The 22,196-nt window shown below is 40.5% G+C and overlaps 1 protein-coding gene across 1 annotated transcript in view; it reads left to right on the top strand.

The window, feature by feature from the left end:
- The window catches only part of RXFP2 (relaxin family peptide receptor 2), a 61,966-nt gene that overhangs the window by 26,394 nt on the left and 13,376 nt on the right, over positions 1 to 22,196 (top strand). The window contains exons 6-13 of the mRNA XM_060394050.1: positions 5,903 to 5,974; positions 6,800 to 6,871; positions 8,901 to 8,972; positions 10,058 to 10,129; positions 11,873 to 11,944; positions 13,500 to 13,571; positions 20,077 to 20,148; positions 20,259 to 20,330. Coding sequence (XP_060250033.1) covers positions 5,903 to 5,974; positions 6,800 to 6,871; positions 8,901 to 8,972; positions 10,058 to 10,129; positions 11,873 to 11,944; positions 13,500 to 13,571; positions 20,077 to 20,148; positions 20,259 to 20,330 — 576 coding nt within the window. The remainder of the gene's footprint in view (positions 1 to 5,902; positions 5,975 to 6,799; positions 6,872 to 8,900; positions 8,973 to 10,057; positions 10,130 to 11,872; positions 11,945 to 13,499; positions 13,572 to 20,076; positions 20,149 to 20,258; positions 20,331 to 22,196) is intronic.

Here is a 22,196-nt window from a genome sequence, read left to right as displayed (position 1 = left end):
TTGCTGTCCAAGGAACTCTCAAGAGTCTTGTCTAGCACCACAATTCGAAGGCATCAATTCCTCAGCGCTCAACCTTCTTTATGGTTCAACTCTCACATCTGTACATGACTACTGGAAAAACTATAGCTTGGACTAGACAGACCTTTGTTGGCAAAGTGATGTCTTTGCCTTTTAATATGCTGTCTAGGTTGGTCATAGCTTTTCTTCCGAAGAGCAAGCATCTTTGACTTTCGTGGCTGCTGTCACTGTCTGCAGTGATTCTGGATTCCAAGAAAATAAAATCTGCCACTGTTTGCACTTTCCTCCATCTATTTGCCATGAAGTGATGGAACTGGATGCCATGATCTTAGTGTTTTGAATGTTGAGTTTTAAGCCAGCTTTTTTACTCTCCTCTTGAATGCTCATTAAGAGGCTCTTTAGTTCCTCTTCACTTTCTGCCATTAGGATGGTATCATCTGCATAGTTGAGGTTGCTCTTGCTATTTCTCCCAGGAATATTGATTCCAGCTTGTAAGTCATCCAGCCCGGCATTTCATATGATGTACTATGCAGAGAAGTTAACTCTACTACTGCCCAAAGTACCTGTAAATCTTTTTGTGATTCTGAGAGTTACCCCATGAGACTGATTAGAACACACAGTCTCCTACCTAATTCCTCTGATATTGAAAGCTAACCATTATCACCATGCCCCCCACCAAAGGTCTCTCCCCCAAGCAGCCTCGAATCCTTAACTTCTTCCCCTAAGGACCTGATTTCAAATCTGTTTGTCACTCTGTATATGACCACTTACACATTCCTTACAGATAGTATCTAGAATAAATGTAACATTATCATCTGTATGACACCTACAAGGGCAGAACGAGGAAAGCTAGCAACCCTTCTCTTCTAAACTGCACATGCCCTAAGGTTACATTTGTTCTTTTTGTGGCTGCTTCCTACTCTTTAACTCCTACGGTTTGTGTCCCTAAAATTCCTAATCCCATGCCACGTGCATTAGCTGAACAAGTGACGGCTTCTCCATCCTGTGCTTGTGCACTTAGCATCTGAGAGCTAGCTGCGGGACTTCAAATTTATCCCGGTTCAATTTCATCCTGTCAGATTCAACTTTTCTTACCAGACTCTGAAGATCTTTTTTGGCTCATCCCAACAGACTTACTATTCGTCCCAGCATTCTGTCATCTGAAAATAAGATGAGCCATCGTCACCTAAGTCATGGAGTAGAATACCAAGCAGGATGCTGCGAGATCTTCTTTCCAGATCCCTTCATCATCATCATCAACGTCCATCAGACAACATGTCTTGTTCTTTATTTTGTCTATAAAACCGCTTGGTCACTGCCTGATAGACATATAAGCAAAGTCAACCACATTTGCATCTGATCAGTATTTCACAGCAGAAAATCAAGTTGATCTGACATGTCCTGTTTCTTGGGAACTGCCCTGTTCCTGTTCTCTCTGAGGTGCTCACAAGCCCCCATCACAAGATCCTGTCCTGTGATCTCACCTAGAATCAGCCTCAAGCTCATCCAGCTATAGCTTGTGAAATCTACTTCCCTTTTTGAAAAATCAAAATGGCACTTGCCATCTTTAATTTTCAAGCTGCTCTTCTCTTTTTCCAGATTCCTGAGCCATTGATCATGACTGAGTGTTCACATTTTCAGTGTTTTCTCAGTGTCTAGGAGAAATTGTCCAAACAAGCGGGTTTTAACTCATTTTGGTTAATGTATTCTATCCTCTTGGGCTTTCACTGCCACAACCCCATATCCTATTTATTCACTCCAGTTCTGAGATCATCTTTTTTGACCAAGAAGACAAGAACAATGTAAGAGTTGAGCATTTATATTTTGTTAGTATTTCACCATTTTGTAAAACAGGTCCCATACCACAGGCTTGGGCTTCTCTGTAAACATTTTTCTTGTTTCCAAAATATAACTAGAAATTCATCCCTATTTCTCACAGTAGTCTTCACTGTCTGAGTTTTGAACAAGCCTTAGGTCATTCTTTCCATTATGATTCCATTTTTATGAACCCCTAACACTCATCCTTGGATTTTGAAGGAAGCCCTCACTGACCATCACATCCTCCTCCTGAACTGGATGGTCCTTCTGGTTCCCTCACACTACCAGGTACCACCACTGCCACCACCCCTCATTGTCAACTGTGTTGAAACATACAGAAGGGTCGATGAGTATTTATTGAAGGGTATTCATTGGAAGGGTTGATGTTGAAGCTGAAACTTCAATACTTTGGCCACCTGATGTGAAGAGCTGACTCATTTGAAAAGACCCTGATGCTGGGAAAGATTGAGGGCAGGAGGAGAAGGGGACGACAGAGGACGAGATGGTTGGATGGCATCACTGACTCAATGGACATGAGTTTGGGTAGACTCCAGGAGTTGATGATGGACAGGGAGGCCTGGCATGCTGCAGTTCATGGGGTTGCAAAGAGTCGGACATGACTGAGTGACTGAACTGAACTGAACACAGAGGGCGAAAGAGAAGGCAGGGAACATCTTCAGCAAGGAGGACCCAAGAAACATGAACAGAAAAACTCAAAGGCTATTTAGGAAGAGAGTGACTGGACAAGTTTGTCTAAAGGAGGAGTTACCATAGGAAGTGGTGGAGTGTATGCTGGAGAGGTCATTGAATCATGATGCTAGGGCCTTTGAATGCCAGGCTAAAGAATCGGGGCTTTATTCTGTTTGTCCCAGGGAAAGACCTTCATGGATACACATTTTCAGTTGTACTGAGCTAATAAATCTGGTCCGCATTTTTAAGTTGTATTGGGATATATCCTAGGGAGTCACCCAATTTAGTGTCAAGTGGGTCTCTGGTCTTATATGCTCTAAATATTCACAGTGAAATTGAGGTCATTGAGGCATCCAGAAAAATAGATTTATAAGTAAAAAAAAAAAAAACTAATTGCTAGATGAACAGATGCCACTCAACTTACTTGAATCCTTTTATTAGTGACCAGTTTATTCATTTTAATAATTTGTTAAACTTTCTAACTCTGGGTGATAAGAAGCAATTTAAGATGAACCTTCAGAGAAACAAAATACCATGTATGAGCTTGACCATAATACTTTATGACTGCTACCATGGAAACCAACAGCAGTTCCTCTCCTCACTGGGACATAAATTTTACGTAAATTGGACTTCCTTCTTAAACTGGGCTCTTGTTCAGTGCAATCATTGGCAACACAGTGTAACTCAAGGAGTCTGCTTGGCTCATGAATACAAAATGTGGCATTTTAAAAAATAGCCTATAAACATGCTTGTCATTAAAGCATTTATTTGCTTTAGTTTCAGGTACATAAATTCCTGGCGTTTCTGCTCAAAAAGTCCTGACAGCTGAAACAGCAGGAATTCATGAACCAGTAAGTTATTCTTAGAAAAGCCGCTCAATATAAAGTATATCAGACGGGCTCATATCTCAGCTCTGAATAAAAAGAGGACATCATTTGCCAAATTGTCACATTTCCAACTTTCCCCCTTACATTCACCAAGTTACTATTCTGTAAAAAAAGAAAGCAGGTACTGGAGGATCAAGCTAAAATTCAGCAGCCTAAGTCTGAAACAAGGGACCTGGGACTCTAGTTCTCCATGGGGTGCCAGGAAACTGACTAAATAGAAGATTAGAGGCTGTTTATTATTTAAGAAATTGGGAATCTTAACTCATGTCAGTGAAGGCAGATAGACTGAACACATTAGGTGAGTCACGCAGATCAAAAGCACAAGGTCAAATTCACAATGTATGACTGCTCCCATCTCTTCAAGATTAACAATGTATAGGTTAAATGTACAGTGGTGAACTTTTGACTTAATTATCTTAAATTCAATGTCACAGAAATAGCACTAGTTAGGTAGTAAATTTTATATTTAAGAGAAACGTCAAATATACATATTACTGTATACTTTCTCCATTTTCATTTGCTATTGTAATATAATTCACCATATTAACTTTAATGACATCACTCCAGGGGCTCTGAAAATGCTAAAATAGATACTGATCTCTTCTATTTTAGAACTCTAAAGCAAAAGCAGAATTTATGCTACAACATGAAGCATCTCCTGATAGACACAATGCATCAGAGAGGGAGGAATGGAATGGCACAAGTTCTTGCTGGGTTTCAAGTTCACTTTGTAGCATCGAAATTGATGTTTTGCATGCCACTGTAGCTGTAACGCTTGTGCTCTGTGGCACCCACATTTTCCACATGGTGGTACACAGAGAAAACAATATTTGTTTGATTCTGGGGGTAAAAGATGAGTTTGTTAATAACTGAAAGCTAATCTTGGCTTTACTTTGCACCTTGGAAAAGGAAATGGGAACCCACTCCTGTATTCTTGCCTGGAGAATCCCATGGAGAGAGGAGCCTGGTAGGCTACAGTCCACGGGGTCACAAAGAGTTGGACACGACTGAGCCACTTCACTTTCACTTTCACTTTAAGGGCTGAGGGCATCAACCTGCCTGCACACCTGTAACATTCATGACCCAAAGGCTGGGAAGCCCTGATGAGGAATAATCGTGGCATAACAAAATTCAGAGTAGAGCCAAATGCCGAATGAACGAGGCCACGATCTACCCAGAGTTTTGCAGTGAAGCTAACCCACTCCAATGTTCTTGCCTGGAGAATCCCAGGGACGGGGGAGCCTGGTAGGCTGCCGTCTATGGGGTTGCACAGAGTCGGACACGACTGAAGCGACTTAGCAGCAGCAGCAGCATAACAATAAGAAAGTGTTGTAAAATATTTTAGGAACCAGGAATTCCCTGGCCATCCAGTGGTTAGGACACTTAAGCTTCCATTGCCAGGGGCACGGGTTCAGTACTGCAAGCCATGTGGCAAAACAAACAAAACAAAACCTCAGAAACCAAAACAAATCAAAACAAGAGATAGGGAAGCTACTCAGAAGATTATACAGACATTAGTTACTGTTAACAGAGTGATTATTTCCTGCCTAAAGATCTTTAGAAAATATGAATTCAGGGCTAACCTCTCATTGTTTAATGAGCACAGGAAATAGAATTTAGTTACTTAGATCCTCCTGAAAGAGGGCTTCCCCGGTGGCTCAGCAGGAAAGAATCCACCTGCCAAGACAGAAGAGAGTTCAGTCTCTGGGTTGGGAAGATCCCTGGAGAAGGAAATGCCAACCCACTCCAGTATTCTTGCCTGGGAAATCCGTGGACAGAGGAGCCTGGTGGTCTACCATCTATGAGGTCACAAAAGAGTCAGACATGACTTAGAAACTAAAACAAGCAACAAGCTTATGAAAGTGCTATTATCAAATCCATGCGCTCTTGCTAGATTGAGGGTAAGTAGATCATGACCCTGTGAGCTAACCTTGGTGCACTGGTCCCAGTTCAGCCACTTGTGACCTTGAACACCTCTCTAATTTGCTATGTGCTTCTCACTTTGCATCTTGAAACAGATCAAAGTAAGACTTGCCTTGACCTTTTTTCATGTGAGTAGAATGAAAAGAAATGAGGAGTTGAAGGTGAAACTCTGGTACTGAAAGAGTGAGGAAGCTCAGCAATGAGAACCTGGCTAATCTCACATGATGGGCAACTCCTGCAAGTCAGAGAAGGAAGGTCACCAGGGTGCCAGCTTGCAGAAGCAAGACTGGCTCCTTGCTCACACACAATGCACGGACTTTGGTGGGTTCAAGTCAGAGATGCCAGCATCTCACTGCACGGGTGCTCTCAGAACATCAGGCACTGGCTAGATCCACAGCCTTCTCTCACGGGCCGTGCTCCTACCTCCCAACGTGAGACTAGGACTTAGGACTTTATGAGCTGGTTTCACAAGTCATCTTTAGGTGAACAAAGTGGACAGCGCATTCAACAACCTAACAAAGTACGAGCACCCTAATCACATGACTCTCCTATCTCATTCCTACCAGATTCCTCCAGAGTAACTGTATTACATATATATCCAGGAAAGCATTCTTTGGATTACATAATCTGCAAATACTGTGAGTAACTTTTTTTTAATAATTATATCTTGAGTACAACTTTAAGTAAAGATTAAAAGGATAGAATGGTATTTTGTTAAAGGCTCGGCTGTAGATGTAGAGAAGAGGGAGCAATAGGTTTTCAGAAAGTATCTAGAATAGTTGTTACGCTGAAAGAATTACTGAAAAAAAAAATCCTAGTTTTACCAGAAGATAGATATGAAGGGTCTCTTTAATCTTGTCTCCTCAAGTTTGGATCATTTCTACAATATTTTATCATATTTTTTCTAACCCTTGCTAACTTCACCTTTATGGGGCTTCCCTGGTGGCTCAGTAGTAAAGAATCCTGCTGCAATGCACGAGATGCAGGTTCGATCCCTGGGTTGGGAAGATCCCCTGGAGGCGGAAAAGGCAACCCAGTCCAGTATTCTTGCCTGGGAAATCCCATGGACAGAGGAGTATGGTGGGCTACAGTCCATGGGGGTCACAAAGAGTCAGATACAACTTAGTGCATACTTTCTTAAAACAATAGTCTACAAAGGAGGTGAGCTAAAGCAAAAATCACCTCACATGTTTATTCTACTCTTACATGCTAAGGTCATATAATACCCCAGTGCATTATTTCCGGCCACTTTCCTGGTGCTGGCCCTGGTGCTTGTCACACTGGGCTTGGGGTCATCTGTATCTCCTGGTTGGTCTTGGTTTTCTCCCCTTGCCCATCGGTTGAGTGCTGTCGGAGACAGATGTCCGTACTTCATAATCGTTAACAGAGGCTCGCATGCTAATTATATGTGACGAAAGTGGAGTATTAAGTTTGCGTCATTGACTCACCCATTCTATTTGCAGATATCTCAACCACAACTGCATTACAACTCTCAGACCTGGAGTCTTCAAAGACTTACATCAGCTGACTTGGCTGTAAGTATTCTAGCTTCTTCTCTGGGATCACAGCCCTAATGATACTCATCAAGGCTCATAGTTTCCATCTATTTATGTATCTTGCTTATCATACCAGTTTTTCTGCTTGTCACATAATCTGGAGCACGTTGCTCTGGCAGTTCAGATCATGGCACGCCAGATGGTAGCTGTGTGAAGAGACATCAGTGCTGTGCCTTCTCAGGTGGGCTTCTGCGCCCAGCGGTAGGCTTGCTAAGTCATCCATCCATCCAGTGTTCACCTGTGACAGGATTCTCAGCCCAGCTCTCTGTTGGCCTTCTGGCTCAGATGAATCTTTGACTGGGCCGGGAGGGTGGGGTGGGGGTGGAGCGGAGTGGAGGGGGGATGGAGGGGTCGGGTGAGTCCTGTGTATTTTAGGATATTTAGCACCCTTTGTGGTCTCTACCCCACTAGATGCCAAAGTACTGTCTCCCAGAGTCGTGCCAATCAAAAATGTTTCCAGACCATCCCAAATGTCCCTTGGGGGAAAGAGTGCCCTCTGTTGAAAACCACTGACCTAGAAAGTAAGCAAGTTGAGGACTTTTTTGATTTCTAGAGAATGTATAGAAGCAACTGAAAACATGAGAGCTTGTGGTGTTTCATCACTTACCTGGCTGAGCCACCAGCTTCATCCCAGGGAGTCTTTTATCAGAGGTCCACGTTTTCATCAGGGAAGATGAACAAGAGCAGTTAGAAGGCTGTGTCAGTTTTCCCATTTTCTCTAGGTCAGCCTGGTCCAGAGGAAAAGCCAGGACTTCAGTTTTATCCAGATCCTTGTGTATGCCATAGCCCTGTGCTTTATGTTCCAGGCAATTTTCTTAATCTCCTAGGTCTGTTTTTCCTCATCTTTATTTTTTTTCCTAATGCCATTTTTTAAATTAAACTTTTTATTTTGTATTAGAATGTAGCCAATTAACAATGTTGTGATGGTTTCAGGTGAACAGAGAAGGGACTCAGTCATACATATACAGGTATCCATTCTCCCCCAAACTCCCCTCCCACCCAGGCTGACTCATAACATTGAACAGATTTCCCTGTGCTATACAGTAGGTCCTTGTTGGTTATCCATTTATAATTTAGTGACCGTATTGACTATAGCCCCCAGGCTCCTCTGTCCGTGGGATTCTCCAGGCAAGTATACTGGAGTGGGTTGCCATTTCCTTCTCCAGGGGATCTTCCTGGCCCAGGGATTGAACCTGCATCCCCTGCATTGCAGCAGGATTCTTTACTACTGAGCCCCCAGGGAAGCCCCTTAAATATAGCAGTGTAAACTATAATTATAATTCCTTTTTTTTCTAAGAGTGATGTTGTGAGAATTATATATATAAAGTGCCATATGCAAAATGCTTGTCATATAGTAGGTGTTCAGTGAGCTTCCTTCTCAGAATCCTACCCTCAGATTCCTCCGAGGGTAAGGGAAATGGTACCTGGCTTTGAAGGCAACAAGAGAAAAGAAGTCTCATATTTCCCCTTACAGTAATTTTTTCCTAGGAAAATACCATATAGAGTTTAAAATAGTGATTTGAACTTGTAAATCTTTTTACTCTTTCTCCCTCAAAGCTCCCAATAAGTTTGTGTGCATTCATTTAAATTCCATGAGACTAAGGAATCACTTCCTAAGAATTTTTTTCATTCATTCTTCATTCAGTCAATCAGTAGGTCAAAGCATTTATGGAGCCCATAATCAGCCAATAAATAAGAACAGCTTGTCTGGACCCATGTATCTAGAGGTGGAGGGTCTTAAGTCCAATGGGAGGTGGATGAAGGGAATGAAGACCACCAGGATGGACTTGATAGTGCTGGGAGAGGTGGGGGCTTGGAGGAAAGGGCTTCTCCAACCACAGTGGGGAGGAAAAGCTCTCTGGGAAAAGACATGAGCCAAGTATGGACAGGACAGGAAGGAGGAGAGCAGGTGTTGGGGGAGGCACGATTGACATGACCTTTTGTTTCTTCCTGGTTGTATTTCACAAACATCTCTAACATTGGAAATGTTTGTGATGTGTTTTGTCAGAATTCTAGATGACAATCCCATAAGCAGAATTTCACAGCGGTTGTTTACTGGATTAAATTCCTTGTTTTTCTTGTAAGTATTCATCTACCTTTCAATCCATCTGTCTATGAATTGCAATGACATCTAAAACTAGCTTACAAAAAAAGAGCTTTAAGAAAATCAAGCCGCTAAGATTTCTATTTGTCAAAACATTTCCTGTATTTCAAGCCACAATTACTGTTGCTACTTCCTGGCCATGGCTCATGGCATATTTTAAGCCTACTAGTTCATTTCCTTTTAATCTCCTTTCATTCCTTTTAGTTTTAAGGCATGTTTTTATTTGCCATGGTTGACCAAAGATAGTATTCATTTTTATCTTCTTACTACATTTAAATCTGTCAGAATCTCCTCAGAGTTCAGCTCCAACTACATTTTTTAACAAAGGAAAATGTGTCTTTGCCCAGCAAGAGTCACTGAAAATTCTAGAATCTTTGTCTTAGCAACTAAACTTTTCTCATCATTACATTTTCAGTGTTTATTAATAGACTGGGATGGTTTATCAACAAGGGATTATTATGCTCCTTTACACAACTGATCATATAGCATCGTTAATTTTCCATTTGTGAAAACCAATATCATAAATTTCCATTTGTGAAATGGGATATCACAATATCATAAATTAATCGTGCAACTTAATGTTCTCATGAGTTGTCTTTTTCCCCAAATGTCCCCCCTCCCCACTGTCATCAATTCTTAGATTTAATGCAGTTTCCAATGTGACCTTTTAATGTCATAAATGATTAGCTTTTCTCTTAAAGCGAAACTTTGGCTGTATGATGCTGGTAATGATCATAACTTTGAAGTTTACAAGGAAAATTACCATGAACTTCAAAACTATTACCCAATATACTTTTGTTTCCTCTCACAGTCATACTGTTTCAAATTTATTCCTAGGTTATGTATCACACTTATGCATCCATAGTTTCTCTGACATCTGCTCTTTTATCCATGCCACATGTGTATCTAGAAACCATTTTGAAGGGGTAGTTATGTTTATGGTTTTCATCCTAATATATTGATTTTAACATGCAAGTTTTCCAGTTGTGAAAATAGTGAAAACACCGTCCCTAAAGTGGCATGTCATTTCTGTTTCTAATCAACCTTTTCTGCGTGTAAAGGTCCATGGTGAACAACAACTTACAAGTCCTTCCCAAGCAGATGTGCGCTCAAATGCCTCAGCTCAACTGGATGTGAGTACAAGCTTAGTGGCTGATTTATTAATTGACCAGATTCAGAAAGCTAGCCCTGCAGTTAATTCACAATTACACAGAGAGTTCATCTGTGCTTTTCTTTCTAAAACCAAAATCTGATCATGTCCCTTCCGGGCTTAAATCCGTTTCCTATATAATTTTATTTATTTGGTTGTGCTGGATCTTTGACACTGCACTCGGACTTTCTCTAGTTGCAGCATGCAGGGGGCTCCTCTGTGGCGGCGGCCTCTCTCACGTGGAGCGCGGGCTCCAGAGGACAGGCTCGCTGGTTGCGGTGCACGGGCTTAGTTGTTACCCAGCCTGTGGAATCTTCTCGGAGCAGGGATTGAACCCATGTCTCCTGCATTGGCTGGAGGATTCTTATCCACTGTGCCACCAGGGAAGTCGTATTTGGACTTTCAAGGGACCACAGTGTTTATTTGTAATTGCTGTACTTTAAGAGCAGAAAAAAAAAAAAAGTTGAGTTCCCTCAAGTCCTCCAAGATGGTTTAAAATAGGAATTTATATTAAGGGTAAGTTAATTAACGACAATGTAGACATTTGAAACATTAAACATCAGATGTTCTAAGATGGAAAAAGTAAAATAGGATTTTAAAGGCAATACAAAGGAATTGGTCATTTTAGTGTGAGTGTGAGGAAGGTTCAGAGGCAGCAATATAGCTACTGTCTGGACCTGGAAGACTGTAGGACGCCGATCATAAAAAGAATTAGGAGACTTGGCAGAACAGCCGACCCTGTCATTCCTTGGCGCTGCTGGGAGCGGTCATGTCAGGGTGTTCCTGAGGTTGTGCCCTAACGACGTGGCTGCTACTGTCGTAAGGCTCACCTGCGTAATCTCTCCCCCAGGGCTACTCCAGCATCAGCAGGCATCACAAATAGCTCAGGGACTTCAGACAGACGGCTGGACCTCAGTCCTAGGGTTTCTGATTTAGTAGGTCTGGTAGAGCCTGGGAATCTGAACTTTTAACAAGCTCCCATGTGATGCTGAGGCTTGGTCCTGGGCACCCTTGGAGCAACACTGCTTTCAGCATCAGCACCACAGAGGGAGGTAGAAAGAATGGACATTTTCTATCACATGGCTTGGAGTTTGCATCCCGACTCTGGAATCCAGTATTTGGAAGGCAAACTAGACTGAATTTCTCCTTCAACAAAACAGAGACACAAATATCCACCTGATGTTGGGAGGACATGAGAATTTAACCATCTGTGATGCCATGTCTAAGTGTCAGGCAGATCTGAGTTAGAGGGTCAGTTCTACCACTCAGTAGCTGTGCGACCAGAAGAAAAGTGAATTTCCAAAGTCCTCAGATTCCTCAAATTATTACCTCAAATGGTAGGTAATAATGCCAGCTTCTCAGGAGGGTGTGTTATTCATGCAGAACAGCACCTGACACTGGGAAAGCCCAATAAATGGAGTTGCTGCTATTATGGTGGCAGCATTATGAGAATTAATAGCATGATATCCAGCATAGAGAAACAGTCACTAAATAGTGGGCTGCCCTTTCGCTCAGTTTTTTTTTTTTTAAGTTCTAACGTTAATTGGAAGGGGAAAAGAAGCAGAATATTAATTATACTGATCATGCAATAATTAGGAGGAAAGCCTAAAAAATTGGAATGAAGTAAAAATAAAGTTTGAAACTGTTACATCACTGACAAATGGCTTTAAACTTATGATTTGTGCAGAAACATTAAAAAAAAAATTGTTCCCTCCATGCCTTTTAGGGATTTGGAAGGCAACGGGATAAAATTCCTCACGAATTCCACCTTTCTGTCGTGCAGTTCTCTCACAGTGCTGTAAGTATACAACGGTGAATGAGGGGAAATTTAGCAGCTTTGGAAATCAAAAGAAAACATTGACAAGGAATTTCAAAGTATGTTTTGCTTACAGCCTTGGTCTGAAACTACAGTACTGGAAAATGCACGCATGGGTGGTGGGGCCAAGCCTTATGATTAGCTGCCAACCATTTAAGCTTCCTTCTTTCTGAGGGCAGTTGTTATTTCTGTGTACTCTCCCAGCGGACCTGGTACCATGGTCACCAAGGAAATGAGATAATGTGTGTGAAAGTGGTTAGTGTTGCTGCCAGTGACACATCACTTAATATTTCTCTCTTTAAAGGAAAAAAAGTTTATTCTAAGGAGAAGAATTTCAAACATATTCTGGTAGGTCAAAGATTCTGATTGCTCTTTTATGTTTTTTATGAGGGCAGGAAGGCAGATGGATCGGTTAACTGGCACATTTGTGTGGCTTAAAAGCTTAAAAACGCAAAAATGTGCTTTTGCTTTCATCACAATTCTCCATATATAGTTAGTGCTTAGTAATGTTTGTTGCTTAGATGGGTAGTTGGAAAAGAAAAATCATTGTATATCCATTTGTGGTAGTCCAACCACTTTTCACCAACAGACTGAGACAAAGCTACTGCCAGGTTGCAAACTAATCAATCAGATTGAAGACTAGCATACTCAGTAAGGAAAGAAGGTGTCCCACATAGGAGATGGATAATGAGAGAGAGCGCTGGAGAGCTACATGAGTGACACCCACGCCTTCTATTTCATAGCTCCATGTAGCTTTTGAGTCACCTTCATACTCATTTGGTGACTTCCCTGGTGGCTCAGATGGTAAAGCGTCTGCCTACAATGCGGAAGACCCAGGTTTGATCCCTGGGTTGGGAAGATCCTCTGGAGAAGGAAATGGCAACCCACTCCAGTACCCTTGCCATGGACGGAGAACACGGTAGGCTACAGTCCATGGGGTCGCAAAGAGTCGGACACAACTGAGAGACTTCATTTTCACACTCATTATCTCATTTGTTAACACCTCTGTAAGGCGGTCAGTCGCCGACCCCCTCTTTTTTGCCATTTGTCCTAGAAGCTTCCATTTCAAACAGAGGAAATGTAAAACCACTGTTCTCCCAGCCCCAATTTAAAATCCGTTTGTGGCCCAAATGGGGTTGGTTCACGCTTTGCTCTTTCTGGCCTTCTTCTTGTAAGGAAGGTGCCTTGCTCAAAGATCCTCTCAAAGCCTTCTCTGAGAATCATTAACAGGGCCCAGATTTGGCATTCCATGTGTGTATGTTGCAAAAAGAAAAGCTTTCTAAAATGATCGAAATCCAAACCAAGTGCAGCTCTGTAGCCCACGCTTGGCTCCTCAAGTTCCTTGTGGCAGCATGTCCCGGAGCCAGGAAGTGTATGGAGACACTGTCAGTGAGAAACTGCCACCTGCATCCCACTCCAGGACTTGCCTTGCCTTGAGGTTTACTAAATTACAGCCAGATCAATGGCATCTCCCAGTGAGAAATGATTACTGCAGCAGACTCAGACCAACAGTGCTGACTCTCACCATGTCTTACAGGTTTCTGCCTAGAAATCAAATTGGTTTTGTTCCAGAGAAGACATTTTCTTCATTAAAAAATTTAGGAGAACTGTAAGTAGCATTGTCTACTAGGAAAAATATGATTGCTTCTTCAAGATTACAAATCGAAATGACTAGTGAGACTGCTTTTTCACTAGTAGCAATCAAAATCCTGTAGACTGATATTCAAAATCAATTCAGAAAACCAGCACTATCCTGAAAACAAATTAAAATCAGACAGTGGGCTTGATATGGATTTAGCCTACTCTGATTTCCCTGCCTGTTTTCTTTGGGTGATTTCATATATGTGTGTGTTTGGGAGTAAATGAGTTTTCCGTGGCCCCTTAAACTCACAGATCCTATCTCTGATGGCTGGAGTACAATTAATTCTCAGTTGAAGTTTGCTGAATGAATAATGAACTGACTGAAATAATATTAATTAGGAAATGAACAAAAGGAATGAACATGCTTATTATCCCTTAAGAATTTATGACTTCTGGAAAAAATGAAGCAAACAGAAATGTCTAGAAAGATGAAATAGTATTAATTAGTTATAACCAAACAAAGGAATGAACATGCTTATTATCCCTTAAGAATTTATGACTTCTAGAACAAATGAAGCAAACAGAAATGTCTAGAAAGAGGATTAGGCTCATTGAAAAATATTCAGAGAGCTCATGTACATTTTTCCATTCAAATATATATTTTATAGATCTAAACCATTTGAAAATCATTTGTCTTGCTATTAATTCATTGCGGCCCACAAAGTAGGGCATCACTGGAGTTTAAAATTGTCTGTGACATTACAAATAAGGTAGAGATCTCCTTCTCCTGATCTGAAGTCTAAAAAATGGAAATCCATTTCTTAATCATCTTTTCTCCCCCATTCTTCATACCGTGTTTTGAAATCCAGAAAAGACTGAGAAAAATAGTTAAGAGTAATTTGAAAAACACTTATGAATAAGATAATTTAATCTAATAATGAGCACTATAAACCAAACCCACACATATTTATTTTTAAGTACCTACAAAGTACAAAGCACTGTATTAGAACTAAAATGCTACCATGTTATGGCAAAAAATAAAAGATAGTTCACTCCTTTCTCACAGAGGAATTCCTAATCAGACCTTGGAGGATGGATGTGGATTTGGGTTATAGGAGTGAGATGGAAGAGTAGCCCAGGACAAACAAAAATGTGTTTTTATACAAACTTAAGAAAACAGTGATATGAAGTCCACATTTGGAAGTTTTTCCTAATCCTCCTCTTATCCTACACTTAGGCAAAGTGCTCCCTCAAAAAAAGAGCCGAATTAAGAGATGCTAGTTTTCCTTTTTTTTAGTACCACCAATAATTCATTCCAATCCAGACTGCATCAGCATGATGGAAGAAATTCAGAACTCAATAGAATGAACTTGAACAGGGCATTTATATTTCTTAAGCTGACAAAAATGTTAGATAATTTTATTGTGCCTTCATGACCATAAACCTCTCCTGGAGAGGAATAAGTCCACTTCGGTGAGATCACTCAGAATCTTTTCACGCAGAAGACTACCTTATTTTTCAAGGTAGCACTTTGCAGGACGTTTTCTAGGTGTATGAGATCATTGTCCTCTTGCTCTGTTGTCAGGCTCCCTCTGATCTGTGCACACCTGAGGCTTTCCTCTGAGCCATGACCCACATGTGCTCCTTGCACCTGGAGCACCAGACCAGAACACCAGCTGGCAGCCTGTCTACACTTGGATGTCATGATAGCACCGCAAAAGCCATCTTTTGAAGTTAATTTACAGATGACACTCACCCCACAGCTTGCTTCTTCCCCTCCACTCTCCCATCTTAGTCAAATGATCATTCTTCCTGGCAGCCTGGCTGGAAGACTGCTCCCTTCCTTCTACTTCGCTTGACATTTGATATCCCATCAACCCATAAATCCTGCCAGTGCCTCCTTAAACCCTCAGCAGTTCTCACCTGGTCCAGGGTCAGAGGTCCCCCTCCTCTTCATCTCTGCCTTTTCGTTTTACCTTTCATTCTTCTAACAGAATTACCATACCATAACCCAGAGCATATTTTGCCACTGTCCTGTTTAACATTCTCCCTGCTTGTTGCCTGCGATAAGGCAAAGTCTTTAACATGGTTCTCAAACGTTAATGTTCAGAGAAATCACAGGGGATTCTGGCTTTAAATGCATATTACCAGGCCCCTTCCAGAGATTCAGGTGTGATGGCTATGGAATGGCCCCAGGAAGGTGCTCTTCTTACAAGCATCCTTGATTCAGATGCCTAAATTGTACTCTGAAAAATGCTGCCTTGGGAAGTATTATCAGCCTTCCCATTTTATCTCCACGCTCTTTTCTGGGCTCACCTCCTCCATGTCTCCCCATCCTTTCTATCCCCCATCCACGCTAGACCACTTACTGACTCCTGACGGTGTCACTGATTTTTAGCCTCTGTCCTCTGATCCCACATCACCCTCACCTGAAAACCTGCTCTCCTTTGACTCCATTTATACAAATCATTGGTTCAGTCACTCAGTCGCATCCGACTCTTTGAAACGCCATGGACTGCAGCACGCCAGCCTTCCCTGTCCATCACCAACTCCTGGAGCTTACTCAAACTCATGTTCACAGAGTCGGTGATGCCATCCAACCATCTCATCCTCTATAGTCCCCTTCTCCTCCCACCTTCAATCTTCCTAGCATCAGGGTCTTTTCCAATGAGTCAGTTCTTCACATCAGGTGGCCAAGGCCAAAGTATTGGACTTTCAACTTCAGCATCAGTCCTTCCAATAAATATTCAGGACTGATTTACTTTAGGATGGACTGGTTGGATCTCCTTGCAGTCCAAGGGACTCTCAAGAGTCTTCTCCAACACCACAGTTCAAAAGCATCAAATCTTCAGTGCTCATCATTCTTTATAGTCCAACTCTTATCCATATGTGACTACCGGAAAAACCATAGCTTTGACTAGATGGACCTTTGTTGGCAAAGTAATGTCTCTGCTTTTTAATATGCTGTCTATGTTGGTCATAGCTTTTCTTCCAAGGAGCAAGCGTCTTTTAATTTTATGGCTGCAGTCACCATCTGCAGTGATTTTTTTTTCTTTTTTTTTCTTTTCTTTTATTTTTTTTTTAGTTTTTTATTTTTTAAATTTTAATATCTTTAATTCTTACATGCGTTCCCAAACATGAACCCCCCTCCCACCTCCCTCCCCATAACATCTCTCTGGGTCATCCCCATGCACCAGCCCCAAGCATGCTGCATCCTGCGTCAGACATAGACTGGCAATTCAATTCTTACATGATAGTATACATGTTAGAATGTCATTCTCCCAAATCATCCCACCCTCTCCCTCTCCCTCTGAGTCCAAAAGTCCGTTATACACATCTGTGTCTCTTTCCCTGTCTTGCATACAGGGTCGTCATTGCCATCTTCCTAAATTCCATATATATGTGTTAGTATACTGTATTGGTGTTTTTCTTTCTGGCTTACTTCACTCTGTATAATCGGTTCCAGTTTCATCCATCTCATCAGAACTGATTTAGAGCCAAAAAATTAAAAGTCTGCCACTGTTTCCACTGTTTACCCATCTATTTGCCATGAAGTGATGGGACTAGATTCCATGATCTTAGTTTTCTGAATGTTGAGTTTTAAGCCAACTTTTTCACTCTCCTCTTTTACTTTCATCAAGAGGCTCTCTGGTTCTTCTTTGTTTTCTGCCTTGAGGGTGCTGACATCTGCATATCTGAGGTTATTAATATTTCTCCCAGCAGTCTTGATTCCAGCTTGTGCTTCATCCAGCCCAGCGTTTCTCATGATGTACTTTGCATATAAGTTAAATAAGCAGGATGACAATATACAGCCAGGATATACTTCTTTCCTGATTTGGAACCAGTCTGTTGTTCCATGTCCAGTTCTAACTGTTGCTTCTTGACCTGCATACAGATTTCTCAGGAGGCAGGTCAGGTGGTCTGGCATTCCTATCTCTTGAAGAATTTTCCATGGTTTGTTGTGATCCACACAGTCAAAGGCTTTGGCATAGTCAATAAAGCAGAAGTAGATGTTTTTCTGGGACTCTCTCGCTTTTTCGATGATCCAACAGATACTGGCAATTTGATCTTTGGTTCCTCTGCCTTTTCCAAGTCCAGGTTGAACATCTGGAAGTTCACGGTTCACATACTCTTAAATCCTGACTTGGAGAATTTTGAGCAGTACTTTGCTAGCGTGTGAGATGAGTGCAATTGTGTGGTAGTTTGAACATTCTTTGGCATTGCCTTTCTTCAGGATTGGAATGAAAACTGACCTTTTACGGTCCTGTGGCCACTGCTGAGTTTTCCAAATTTGCTGCCATATTGAGTGCAGCACTTTAACAACCTCATCTTTTAGGATTTGAAATAGCTCAACAGTAATTCCATCACCTCCACTAGCTTTGTTCGCAGTGATGCTTCTTAAGGACCACTTGACTTTCAATTCCAGGATGTCTGACTCTAGGTGAGTGATCACACCATCATGGTTATCTGGGTCATGAAGATCTTTTTTGTATAGTTCTTCTGTGTATTCTTGCCACCTCTTAATATCTTCTGCTTCTGTTAGGTCCATACAATTTCTGTTCTTTATTGTGCCCATCTTTGCATGAAATGTTCCCTTGGTTATCTCTAATTTTCTTGAAGAGATCTCTAGTCTTCCCCATTCTATTGTTTTCCTCCATTTCTTTACACTGGTCAGTGGAGAAGGCTTTCTAATCTCTCCTTGCTATTCTTTGGAACTCTGCATTCAAACGGGTATATCTTTCTTTTTCTCCTTTGCCTTTTGCCTCTTTTCTTTTCTCAGCTATTGTAAGGCTTCCTCAGACAACCATTTTGCCTTTTGCATTTCTTTTTCTTGGGGATGGTCTTGATCCCTGCCTCCTGTACAACATCATGAACCTCCGTCCATAGCTCTTCAGGCACTGTCTATCAGATCTAATCCCTTGAATTTATTTGTCACTTCCACTGTATAATCATAAGGGATTTGATTTAGGTCATACCTGAATGGTCTAGTGGTTTTCCCTACTTTCTTCTATTTAAATCTGAATTTGGCAATAAAGAGTTCATTGCTGAGCCACTGTCTGCTCCCAGTCTTGTTTTTGCTGACTGTACAGAGTTTCTCCATCTTTGGCTGCAAAGAATATAATCAATCTGATTTTTATGTCAACCATCTGGTGATGTCCATGTCTAGAATCTTCTCTTGTGTTGTTGGAAGAGGGTGTTTGCTATGACCAGTGCGTTCTCTTGGCAAAATTCTGTTAGCCTTTGACCTGCTTCATTTTGTATCCCAAGGCCAAATTTGCCTGTTACACCTGTTATCTCTTGACTTCCTACTTTTGCATTCCAGTCCCCTATAATGAAAAGGACATCTATTTTGGGTGTTTGTTCTAGAAAGTCTTGTAGGTCTTTATAGAACCATTCAACTTCAACTTCTTCAGCATTACTGGTCAGGGCATAGACTTGGATTACTGGGATATTGAATGATTTGCCTTGGAAACGAACAGAGATCATTCTGTCGCTTTTGAGATTGCATTCAAGTACTTCATTCTGGACTCTTTTGTTGACTATGATGGCTGTTCTGTTTCTTCTAAGGGATTCTACAAATCATTAAGCTTTGCTCAAACACTTTATAATTTCCCAGGCCAAGTTTGATGAGTCCTTCCTCTGTTTTCCATCTGTACTTCCATAATAGCCCTTGTTTCTTTCTTTTCTTATCTTATAATCTAGTTTTTAAATTCTAAGCTTTTTTAGAGAAAGAATTTTCACAGTTATTTGTAACTCCCATTTATCCATCAGGAGCACCATAGCATCAGAAACAGATCTTTTGTTTGACTCCTAGGCAATTTCACATCTGTTTCACTTTAACACCTTCTCTGGCTCAGAAGGATATTTTGGACTTGTAAAGATTCCTGATTCCTTCTTTACCCTGACAAATCTTGTTTTCACATTCTCTAGAAACACTTCCCTGCTATTGTTTCTGGATTGGACAGCCCTATTAGAGTCAGATCTAAAGTCTCAATTTCTTCTAAAAATAATAGCACCATGTAAAAATAGACAAAAAATATGTGAACTTATCCATTCAGGATTATCTGGGTGGATATTACATGGTCAAAACTCTTAGTTGGAATGCAAAATAAGTAGAAGACACTGGTCTTGACCTCAGAAAGCTTCTAATGTAGTTGGGTAAACAAGGTATCACATATGTGAACCAAATAGGAATTGTAGAAACAATGAGTGGTTGAAGGTACAAAAAGTACCTAAAACAGAGGAAACGAATGAAAGTAGAGCTTGAAGCTAGGTTGGGAATGTGTTGGAGAGGAGCTGAGAGGAAATTCCAGACTGAGACTGGATAAGCAAAATGTCACACGTCTGAGAGTGGTGGAAAACATACCCGTTTGGCTGAATCACATGGCTTAGTTGTGTAACAAGCTCTCAGGTTGGTTAAAGTGGATTGTATTTTCTGTTATGTCAAAGGGGATGATGACAGTTGTGAGGAGTAACAACTATGGCATTTATTTTCATTGTAATTGCTTTGGGTTTTTCACTGTCACCAACAGGGACCTGTCGAGCAATATGATATCGGAGCTACCACCCCACATTTTCAAAGACCTGAAGTGTCTACAGAAACTGTAAGTTCTTCTTCCCACCCCCGTCATCAGAGTTAAATGGCAACATCTTGAGTCTCCAAAATAATAACATCCTGATGCTTCTTTCCTCCTCCCTTCTAATGGTACAAAAGGAATCTGTCGTCCAATCCTCTTTTGTATCTCCACAAGAGCCAGTTTGGAAGTCTTAAACAACTTCAGTCTTTGTAAGTGAAATGTAACAGTATGTTGATTGTGATGTTAGTGGGTTGCTTTACTCAGAACCACATTTATTTATAAATGAGTGTTTGGCACACAGAAGGGCTTTTACTGTGAGCATGCATTCTCAGACAGTTGTGAATATCATGGTTATCAAATGACAAACAGAATCTCATTTTTTTACCATTCAGTGTATAAAGACCATTTCTGGGTTTGAAGCTACACATAGCTCCTTCCTGAAAACAGGATTCTCATGGAAAAATCTCATCTTACGGTTCTCACAAAAATTTAAATTTGCAATAGTTTCATCACTAAGTAGTTGGTTAAAAAAATTTTTTTGAAGACTTCTCTACTTTTTCCCTTTCTTCTTTCTTACAATGATCTACTTGATATCAATCTGCAGAGCATGCTTTTTACTTTTCAAACAGTAAATAAAAAGTTACTCCACAAATATGAACATTCAGACAATTAATACTGTTTAGTGTTTTACAATTTCAAATGTATTAGATTTCAAATGGTGCCAAGAACTCTGTCAGTTAGTCTTAAAACCTCAACAATTCCTTTCCCATAAACAGCCATTGTTGATCAAAGCTTTTCTTTGTCCCTCACAAAGGACATGCTACCTTACCTGATCTCAGCCAAAAGCTTTTCTTCATTTAATTCCAAAAACCATTCCTTAATACCACTTTTTATTCTTGCTAAATAGTTTTCTATTGGAAATTAATACAGGATTTAGATTCTCTCAGTAGGTATTAGTGAACATCCAGTGATGAAAAAGTCTTGGTTCCTGCTCTCAAGAAGCTAGAATATTAAACATATATATATATATATATATATATATATATATATATATGAAGCATATGCTTATATATGTATATGTGTGTGTATATATATATGTGTGTGTATATATATATATATATATATATATATATGCTCCCCTGGTGGCTCAGACTGTAAAGAATCCTCCTGCAATGGACCTGAGTTCGATCCCTGAGTTGGGAATGTTCCCTGGAGAAGGGAATAACTACCCACACCAGTATTCTTGCCTAGAGAATTCTGCAGACAGAGGAGCCTGGTGGGCTATAGTCCACGAGGTTGCAAAGAGTCAGATACAACCAAGAGACCAACATGATGATGATAATATATATGTATTAACATATGTATAATATATATGTATATATATTATATATATATATATATATATATATATATATATATAAAATACATTGTTCTTAAGTATAAGAAAAAGACCTGAGGATGTGGACCAAATGATCTTCCCTTCACTCACCACATACTGAATTCTAAAAACCAAAATATCATTACATATCCCACCTTTCTGAAAGATAATTCAAAGTAGTAACTATTTACTCCATATGTCTCTTTCTTCTTTTCTTTTCTTTCTTTATTGCTTCATTTCCTATTCTCTAAAGATTCATTTACACATTTATTTTATAAACATTTATTGGCCAACTTAATCATAGCACTGTCTTGGGCACTCAGTATACAGTAGCCTCTGCTCTTTTGAAAACTACAGGCCATTCACCAAATAATCACATAATCTATGTAATAGTGAAGCTATGATAAGTCCAAAAGAAAGCTAGAGATGAAAAGAAATAAAAGAGAGAAAAATTCTTTAAAAAGGACTCCAGAGTTTTCTGTAGGAGGGGCCCTGCTCAATAGTAATCGTTGTTCCCTAAGTCTCGTTTCTGACCATCAAAGTCCTCTATAAAAGTCTCAGTGAGCAATGGACAACTTGGAACCTTGTCAAGAAATCTTTATCCTGATTTGCCCAAAAGAAACTGAATGAGAATCACCCATTTTTCAAAATAAGCCTTAAAAGGAATAGGTTTCTGTCTTCCCAGATTATCTTCTTT

Source organism: Ovis aries, chromosome 10 (assembly GCF_016772045.2).
Source record: "Ovis aries strain OAR_USU_Benz2616 breed Rambouillet chromosome 10, ARS-UI_Ramb_v3.0, whole genome shotgun sequence".
Classification (NCBI taxonomy): Eukaryota; Metazoa; Chordata; class Mammalia; order Artiodactyla; family Bovidae; genus Ovis; species Ovis aries.
The sequence above is the reverse complement of the archived record's forward strand: the minus strand, read 5'-3'. Positions and strand labels throughout refer to the sequence as shown.